The sequence below is a fragment of the Bidens hawaiensis genome, unplaced genomic scaffold (genome assembly GCF_021521415.1).
Source record: "Bidens hawaiensis isolate Kalapana, Puna unplaced genomic scaffold, B.hawaiensis_p1.1 tig00012327_1, whole genome shotgun sequence".
NCBI classification, from domain to species: domain Eukaryota; kingdom Viridiplantae; phylum Streptophyta; class Magnoliopsida; order Asterales; family Asteraceae; genus Bidens; species Bidens hawaiensis.
The window spans coordinates 244,003-254,383 of record NW_027492002.1 but is presented as its reverse complement, the minus strand read 5'-3'; the positions used below and the strand labels follow the sequence as shown (position 1 = coordinate 254,383).

General features: G+C 35.6%; 1 protein-coding gene and 1 pseudogene across 1 annotated transcript; one reads left to right on the top strand and one right to left on the bottom strand.

The window, feature by feature from the left end:
* Nucleotides 1–6,057: 6,057 nt before the first annotated feature.
* On the top strand, nt 6,058–7,249 carry LOC143540697 (putative xyloglucan endotransglucosylase/hydrolase protein 26). The gene is made up of 4 exons (XM_077033682.1): nt 6,058–6,251; nt 6,352–6,452; nt 6,534–6,727; nt 6,816–7,249. The coding sequence occupies exons 1-4, from the start codon at nt 6,080–6,082 to the stop codon at nt 7,222–7,224; spliced, it is 876 nt and encodes a 291-aa protein (XP_076889797.1). The 5' UTR covers nt 6,058–6,079; the 3' UTR covers nt 7,225–7,249.
* Nucleotides 7,250–7,963: 714 nt separating this feature from the next.
* LOC143540696 (E3 ubiquitin-protein ligase ATL42 pseudogene) lies at nt 7,964–9,015 on the bottom strand (annotated as a pseudogene).
* Between the last annotated feature and the right edge of the window lie 1,366 nt (nt 9,016–10,381).

Here is a 10,381-nt window from a genome sequence, read left to right as displayed (position 1 = left end):
CGGTTTTTGTAAAATGATTAAAACTCAATTCAACAAGAGTGTAAAGAAAGTGAGATGCGACAATGGGGGAGAATTCACGTCGCATCGTATGATGAATTTCTATACCGAACATGGTATGTTGCTTGAAACTACATGCCCACACACCCCACAACAGAACGAGGTGGTGGAACGGAAGCACATGCATCTCCTTGAAACAGCCAGAGCCTTAAGGTTTGAAGCCAAGTTGCCAACAATATTTTGAGGAGAATGTGTTATGATAGTCGCATATATTATCAATAGATTGCCCTCGAAGACTATTTGTAATAAAACCCCTTATGAGATGATATATGATCAAAGGCCAGACTATGGAGAAATGAGAGTTTTTGGTTGCTTGGCTTACTACCGAAGCATTGAAACGAAGGGGGACAAGTTTGAAGTAAGGGGGAGACCGGGTATTTTCGTGGGTTACCCAGGAGGTACTAAAGGGTACAAGATATTCGATGTGAAAAACAACAAGATCATTGTATCAAGGGATGTAAAATTCATTGAAAGTGACTTCCCATATGAGAAGTTGAAAGACAAGTTATGACAGTGAACCATAAATACTCAACAGAATACCAAATAATTGTGATGATCTCATTCAAGAGGGGTTAGTTGGAAATGAAGAAAACACCAGTGAAGGAAGCGTCGAACAAAACAATGAAAATCAAGACGTGCATGAGAATACCCTTCCCATGCAAACTGATAGTGAGCCCGATGATGAACAGGTCGAAGAGACAACTGAAACTAATATCGATGTCGGAACAAGTAACACTCCTCTTGAAAATCCAACTCCTATCGACGTCGGTAGTGAACAACCTACAAGAGAAACTAGAAACAGAATTCGTCCAAGCTATCTCAAAGACTACATTGTTGATATTCCACCTTCCATGCAGCAAAACTTACCCGTCACCGAGCAATCCTCCTCGACGGTACATCCTATCTCTAATTTTATCACTTATAAAAATTTTACTAAAACTCACAAAGCTTTCCTAGTGGCCATCAGTCTAACCGATGAGCCAAAGACTTTTTCACAAGTTGTACAGGATGAAAATTGAAGAGAAGCCATGAAGAAGGAAGTGCGAGCCCTTGAAGAAAATAACACTTGGACCCTTGAAGAACTTCCAGAAGGAAAGCGCGCAATCGACTCGAAATGGGTGTACAAAGTAAAGTACAAACCAGATGGGAAGATTGACAGATACAAAACGAGGTTGGTGGCAAAAGGGTTCACTCAAATGGAGGGTGCTGATTATCATGATACGTTTGCACCGGTAGCAAAATTGGTAAATGTGCGTACGGTTTTAGCGGTCGCAGCCAAAAGAAAGTGGGTTATTAATCAACTTGATGTAAACAACGCCTTCCTACATGGTGAATTGGATGAAGAGGTATACATGAGAATCCCACAAGGATTTGAAAAGGGGAAGGAAGGGAAGGTATGTCGTCTCAGAAAGTCTCTATATGGACTGAAGCAGGCATCCAGAAACTGGTACCAAAAGTTCACTTCATCTCTTGGCGAGATCGGTTTTAATCAATCCAAGGCAGACCATTCCCTGTTCATCTACAAGACAGGCGACTCCTTCGTCATTGCCCTTATATACGTTGATGATGTTGTACTCACGGGGAATGACATGAGAAAGATTGAAGAAACGAAAGAATTTCTAAACAAGAGGTTCATCATCAAAGATCTAAGAACCTTGAAATATTTTCTGGGAAGTTACTCGAACCAAGAAAGGATTGGTCCTAAATCAAAGAAAGTATATTATGGATATCCTTGAAGATTCAGGTATGATGGGATGTCGACCAAGTGCCTTTCCAATGGAGCAAAACAACAAACTTGGCAAGAGTGAAAAGGAAGCAAAGGTTGATGCTAGTAAGTATAGGAGGCTTGTTGGAAGATTACTGTATTTACAAGCTACTAGACCAGACATTACATATTTGGTCAATGTCTTGAGCCAGTTTGTCGCTGACCCTCGTCAAGTTCACATGGATGCGGCTACAAGGGTGATACGATATTTGAAAGGGACTGCTGGGCAAGGGTGTGGTCTGAACTTGGTGGCATACACGAATTCAGATTGGTTAGGATGCCCTGACATGAGAAGATCAAGAAGCGGCTATTTATTGTTGCTCGGATGAGCTCCCATTTCATGGAAGTCTGGAAAACAATCGGTGGTATACCGCTCTTCCGCTGAGGCCGAATACCGAGCAATGGCAACGACGGCCAGTGAAGTTTTATGGCTTCGATGGCTTCTAAAGGAGCTAAATTGTTAACAACAAAGTCCCACACAACTATTATGTGATAATTTAGCTGAGAAACATATCGCCAATAACCCGGTTTACCACGAGCGAACAAAAAACGTGGAGATGGACTGTTATTTCGTTCGTGAAAGAGTTGATTCCAAGGAAATAGAACTAGTACATGTCAATTCCAAGCATCAGATCGCAGATCTTTTTACAAAGGCTTTGGGGTCCCGGCAGCTGCAGCTTTTACTCGACAAGTTGGGCATTTGTAACCTTCATGCTCCAACTTGAGGGGGAGTATTGGAGATATTTATTTTTCGTCAAAATATATGCACCGCATATTTAGTTTCCATGTATTGGTTGATTTCCTTTTATTCATGCGCTGTATTTATTTAGAGGTCTTTTCTTGTTTTCAAGATCTACAACAGAAAGTTTAATAGAAAAATCCTCTTCGAATTTTTCAAAAACTGTTTCGGTTTTGTCAACAAAAGTCAAAACGGATTTATGATCGGTTTTGGTTGAAACAGGTTTCCTGACTATGTTACAATCGGTTTCGGTTAGGGTTTTGATGGGTTTGGTTCAGGCTTTGACCGATTTTTGCCCGGTTTCGGTTTGATTAATCGGATTGGAACCGGTTTTGTTCGAGTAATTACAAACCGGTTCCGAACCTACGGTTTCAAACCGGTTCAATTTCAATCGATTTAGTTAACTGATTTATATGGCCACCTCTAGTATCCCTGTCCCCTATTTATGTGTTTATGGGTTTCACAAGGTGTAACTGTCTGGCACTAGTTCATTCCATTTATATATAAAGTTTCGGAATGATATGCAATTAAATAAGCTAACATTTATAAGCTGGGACCCGTTAATATATATATAAATTAGAATATAAGCATGCCTGACAAATGTCCAACCACTCAAATTCAAATCACATTTGCGTACACTGAAAATATATTGTCACGCCAGCTTAATAGTTAAGAACTTAAGATAACTTAATTAAAAGAATCCAACTGTATCATAAAGCTAAGGATCGTGGATGCCAAAATGCCAATGAAAGTCTGATGTGGCAGCTGGAGTCAACAGCAAGCAGTGGAGTTGAATGGGTGTGATGTGGTGTTGATGTTACACACCGGAGAGTGAACTAAATTGGTGCCCACCTCCCATATTATAAGAAAGCTATCATAAAGCTAAGGATTGTTGATGCCAAAATGCCAATGAAAGTCTGATGTGGCAGCTGAGGTTAACAAGAAGCAGTGGAGTCGAATGGGTGTGATGTGGTGTTGATGTTACACACCAGAGAGTGAACTAAATTGGTGCCCACCTCCCATATTCTAAGAAAGCGATAGTGTAAAATTCATACACAAGCAACAACGAAAATTTGCATCAAATTTTCACTCGTTCTTTTAAAACACCAATATTATATTTATTTTTTTCTAGTAGTGATTTTTTTTCTACACTTTGCATAAAACTTTCTAGTAGTGATTTTTATTATAAGTTGGATGCACACATAATAAATTTGGATTCGTTATCACTGGCCCACCGATCATCTTTATTCTCTACGTATGGAATCGTGGGGTGCTAGGTTAGGTGTTTTTTTTCCACTAGATATAAAAAAAAAACTGTTACAATGTTTGACTTCAAAGTTGTTATGATCATTTCAAATCCCAATCATACTACTTCTAAAATTGGACTAAAAAAAATTATTTGTGTACACACTACACACTATTCATGTTGTTTAATTGTTTATTACTCAATAAATAAAAAAAAAACTGGACCCTCTTTTAGGGCCAGACCTTCGCCAAGCCCAACAGATAGTTCAAGCCTAAATGCCTGAAATAAATAATCTATTTCAGTCCTTTAGTAACCCAAACCTTAAATTAGCAAATTCGGTTAATTGATACTCATTTAGAGATAAATATGTTTTAGTTAAGATACAAACAGAAGGATGAAATATATTGCGTATTCAGTACTGTTTCACAACAACTTCAAGTTATTTTAATAATAAGTATAAATGTATATATGATTTTCTTAAAACTAAACAAGAAATAAAAAGACAGATTTGCAAAGTTTCTGTAACTTGGGCTATGAAGAGAATGCATAAATTGAAAATATGAAAGTTTTGGCCCAAACAATAACCATAACCGAACTTTCGGTTAATGATAACCGATGGTTTTGGTTAAGTCGGTTATGGTTAAATCAGTAATCAACTTAATAAGACTTTTACATAGATGAGGTAAATAGGAATGTTCAAAAGGTATGACCCGACCCTTTTACCTAAGACCCAACCCAGACCCTTTACCCTCTTAGGAAGAAACATGGACCCGGGATCCTACCCTCTAAACAATAAAAGAAATGAGCATTAACAAGGGTTTCAAGGGTCCATCCATTACCTTTTAAGGTCAGTAATCACATCTTATTTTTAATAGTTACTAGTTGTGTATCTTATACATGACTTTAATATATGAATCCTAGAACAACTAAAATTTCAATTAATAATATAGTAAAGTTTAACTTCTAACTTTTTCAACCATTTAAACTACATTCACAAATTACATGTAGAAGAAAATTCAGTCGTTCCCATATATATGTTTCCAATCAGCAGTATGTCCCTTTATTTTTATTTTTCTTAGTAGTTGAGAAATTTCTGATTAATTATATATGAAATACAAATGTCTCCTAAATTTAAGATGAATCGTGAATCTGATGTATATATAGAAACTAGTAAACGGGTCAAAGGTTTGAATAAGGGTCGACCCTTGAAACTCTTTTACCCTTTAAGATGAAATTTAATGACCCTTAGCTCGACCTATATTATATACCCGGGTCTAGTTAAGGGTTTACGAGTCGGGTAACTGGTTTCAAGGGTCCGACCCTTATCTTACTCATCCTTATTTGTAACTACTGTTAGATTTTCCGTCATGTTTTCATGTGTTTATCTAAACCAGAGAAGAGTTTACTAACTTTTGGATCAACTCCTAATGTTAGTTTAATTTTGGCCCAACTTTCAAACAAGTCAAGATTTTGAGATCCTTTTTAGTTAAATTAGCCAAACACTTAAAACTACCCACAAAAGGTAGTTGGAATATATTTTCAAAAGTACATCCTATGACTCTTTCATTATATATATTAACATAAAACACCAATATAAGTACATCCTATGACTCTTTCATTATATATATTAACATAACACACAAATATAATATGATTATTGACGTAATTATTTTCCATGGGGTGCACGTCTTACAACTTGTGGACTTGTAAGCAGGTTAGTATTTCCAACAAATACACCTACTGAAACCGTGTGTTTGCACACATTCAGATTACAATAGAGCATTATTGTACATTAATACATTATAATTAAACAAAAAGAAATTAATTTCGCATAGCCTAAACGTTTAAACATTAGTTACATTCGTGTCGTTATATACCAAATCTATTTAAAAATGGATCGAAAACTCCAAGAGTCGTATAAACACAAACACATTACTTTCTAACGTTAAAATTATAAAGAAAAATTAGCATAGAAACATAAAACTGTGGAACACTAGAGGATTCATCATGTTTAAATGATAAGTACATAAAAACATGGATGATACTTGAAATGACAAGTACACCAATTGTCAAACAAACTAGCTAGGTCAATATATGTTATTAAACAAAGTCAAAAGAACAATGGAATACAACAGGATTCATCATGGGCAGGTACATATGCTGGACACAGGCTATATAAGGAAGGCATTAAACACAAACACAAACACAAACACAAACACAAACACAAACACAAGCATAATTACAACCAAGAGAACTGTTGATTATTTTGAAAATGGCGGGTTCTCGAGCTTTGTTCATGGCTGTTTTTGTGTTTGCAATAGCATTCCAATACTCCATGGTTAATGCAAACTTCCCAAAAAGCATGTATTTCAACTGGGGTGCTCACCATTCTTCCATTCTTGGCAATGGTGATGACCTTCGCCTCGTTTTGGACCAAACTTCTGGTATAAATATATGACTTTTATAACTTTCTATCTAAGAATGTTAAGTAAATTTTGCTTCTATGTTACATAACAATATATGAAACTTCAACCTTAATTACAGGATCGGGTATCCAATCAAAGAGGGCGTTCTTATTTGGAAGCATTGAAATGCTTATCAAGTTGGTCCCAGGGAACTCGGCTGGAACTGTAACGGCGTATTATGTAAGTGCAACAACAAAATATTTGTTAGATATACATATTAAAAATAAGAACTATGTATATTGATAGTATGGTTTGTGTCAGTTATCTTCAACGGGTGCAAAACATGATGAGATCGACTTTGAGTTCTTGGGGAACTCGACAGGAGAGCCTTACACGGTGCACACCAATATTTACACCCAAGGTCAAGGTAGCAGAGAACAACAATTCAAATTGTGGTTTGACCCGACCGCCAATTATCATAACTACACAATTCACTGGAATCCAACCGAAGTTGTGTGAGTACTAAGCACTATTTTAATCTTTATTGTTAAACAATAGTTTGATTATATATTGAGTTATTAACTACCTTTTAATGTATTGCAGATGGTATGTTGATAGTGTGCCGATTCGAGTCTTTAGAAACTATCAAAGTGAAGGGATTGCATACCCTAACCAACAAGGGATGCGAGTCTACTCCAGTTTGTGGAATGCTGACAACTGGGCTACAAGAGGTGGGCTAGTTAAAATCGACTGGACTTCTGCACCGTTTGCGGCTTACTACCGTAGGTTCAGGGCTCGAGCTTGTAAGTGGAACGGACCGGTTAGCATCAGCCAATGTGCCATTCCTTCTAGGGCCAACTGGTGGACATCTCCTGTTTACCAACAACTGAGCTTTAGGCAACAAGGACAATTAAAATGGGTGCGCGATAACTACATGATCTACAACTACTGTACGGATTTCAAACGCTTTAATGGACAGATGCCACCCGAATGCTCTAAACCACAATACTAACCTAAGCAAGATTCAAACTTGTTTCCAGTTTGTTGAGGATTTGATCTTTGATTGCAATAACTCATTAGTACTTCATTGTGTTTCATTATTTCAATTTCTATGCTTTGCATTTCATTTTTTTATCTTTGTATTCTAAATATTCATAAATGTTGTAACCTTTACATTATTTTTGTACCAAATAACTTTTACACGATACTTGGTATCAAGTGCTCGTGACTGACCGTTATTTCCTCAATCTACAAAATTCGAGTTATGCAAAAATAATTAGAAACCAAACTCACTTAAAATCGATCGTATTCAACAAGTTTAGTAGAATTCAACCTGTATGATTGTTAATTATATAATACAAAACATCGTCCTTAACATGATCTTTAAAGTTGGTAGCCCATGCCGACTGATTAACTTGGTGGGTCGACATGTTTCATTAAACGGATTGACGGGCTGACATGCGTAAGTAAAGGTCAACCCCAACCCAACTTATTTAATATAATGTTAATTAGATGTGACAATTCCAAAAACTGATTATTTTCATGTTGTGTTTAAAGCGGGCACTCCTATCAAATACTAATAAATTTGACTTTCATAATTTTGTAGTAAAATGCCTTTAAATATTATCTTAAAGATTAGATCTAATTAATCTAGGAATGAAATACAGAAAAAGACGTGCAAGGAACAAGATACATTAATACTATTTCCTACTAATATATTATATGTTATACAACTTTGTTTTAGATCTAACTTAAACTTGTGAACTTGTGTTAACTTGTGATGGCTGATCTCTATTAGAAAACATTTGAATTGTTCTTCTAGCAATAGGTTCCCATAATATCTTTAATCTTTCTTCTTTAGCACTATTTCCACCACAATTAGCTTCCTTATTATTACTTGATTCTTCAACACCAAGAAATCTTGGATGAACTATAATCTCCGACATCGATCGATTCTCAACATGTTTACCAGATTTCAGTTCGTTGCTTGACAAAGAAGTAATCATCTCAGAAGAGCTTAAATTACTCCATCTATTCTTCCCCATCAAATCATGATCATAATCAAATATTATTATCCTATGATTAAACTTGTGCAAGATCTCTTGATCATACTCGGGTTCTTCGATCTTTTCGACACTTCTTCGACTTCCAAATCTTGTAGATCCTTCTCTTTCAACAAACAACTCCAAGTTTAAACCTTCACCGGTGGATTGATTGTTTAAAAACCTAAAACTAGTAGAAGATGCAAAAAGAGTCACATCCTCTTGGCTTACTTTACACCTACAAAGTGGACAACCCGAGTGTTTCTCGAGCCATCGGTCCACACAATCGATGTGAAAAGCGTGTTTGCATTTGGGCAACAATCGTGGCATCTCAATATCTTCAAATCTGGACAAACAAATAGAGCATTCCAAGCCGTTTCGTGATCCTTTTAATGTTGAAAACCGGAACATGGGGAGTGATTCGATCAGGGCTTTATCAATACCCGAAACCCTAGGAACTGATTGTGGTATTAGACCTAAGTTTTGTTGATTCAAGTACTGAAGAGAAGATGGGCTGTGCCAGTATTTTATGTAGACCAAAAGTAAGAATGCTAATGACAAAATGATGGCAAGACCTCCTATGACAACTGATAGGCTTGGTTCGAAACCGGTGTCGGAATTAGATGACTTTGAAGTACCATCAGTTTGAGAAGAAGATGAAGATTGTGATTTTGTTGGATTAGAGGAGATGATGAAGATGAGATATATGATGATGAGAAGAAGACAATTCATGGTTTGTTTGTTCTTCTTTTTGTTTTTCTTTTTTTGGTGTTGTACAAAGAGGGTTATGTGTTGTTTAATTAACATTTGTTTGGTTTATTTTATATCATGTGACACACGAAGTTTTAATTTTAAATCTTGTGAACGACGACTATAATGACTTATGTTTAGTTTTAGACTTGTTAATTTATCTGATTATGAAACTTCAAATAAACAAAACAAGTTTTTAGTTGTACACCTTTACCTACTCTTATATAAATAATAATATTACCTTAAAGAAAGTTTTATGCAAATTCCAAGTGTTCTAAAGATTATCATATTTTGATGATTGAGCACACATTTACTTTGATGTAAATATTATTAATATAGTTTTTATCTTTTATTTGTTGAGAAATAACATGAGCAAGATAGAGAACCAAATGTGGACGCTCGAATAAATATTACAATTTTGACCTGAAGATAAGTCAATCTAGTAATTTACTCTTAATTTAAAAATATGTTGCATCAATAATGTTTAAATGCCTGTGCTCTTCTTCACAAATTATTTTTAAATATACTATATATTTTTCATTGTAATAAGAATGAAAAACTTTGTTTTTAGTTGGATTTGGTTTGCTATTCAAAAGAGGGTTGCGGCGCAGCTTGTTACCCGCTTACCTGCTACTTCATTGTAAATCGTTTGGATGTTTCTATGAAATATAAAAGGAGCGTTAATTTCAAAAAAAAAAATTGTAATACTATATAACTAAGTAACAAAACATAAATGTGTGTAACATGCAGGATATCTCCTAATTTGAATTCAGATTTTAATATTTTTTTTATTATTTTATGTTATTTAGTTTTCATGTTTATCTTTTTTTCGTTTTAGTATAAATAGGGTGTTATGGTTTATTTGTTAGTCAGTTTTTGTTTAAGTTTATATAAAAGAACATTGTTTTTGGAACCTTTGGTTCGTTTTTATCGTCTTGATTAATTATGAGTCTCTCGAGCCATTGATCGCTTACGAAACTGCATCACTCTACTATTCTTTAGAGTATATTTGACGCAACCAATGGCGAAGTTTCATTAGGGCTAGGGGTGGCCCCGCCCCCCTGTTTTTTTGCGCAGTAGCGTAAATGTGTCCGTTTTTCGTCCGAAAATTTAATATGTAGTGTAAACTTGTTTTCACCCGAAAATTTGAGCCCGACCTCCCTATTTTTTTCGCAGTAGTGTAAATTTATACGTTTTTCGCCCGAAAATTTAATACGTAGTGTAAACTTACTCGTTTTCGCCCGAAAACTCCCTATTTTTTTTCGCAGTGGTGTAAATGTATCCGTTTTTTCGCTCGAAAGTTTTATACGTAGTTTAAATTTACCGTTTTCGACAAAAAATTTGAGCCGTCCCCCTCGTTTATGATTTTTTTAATAC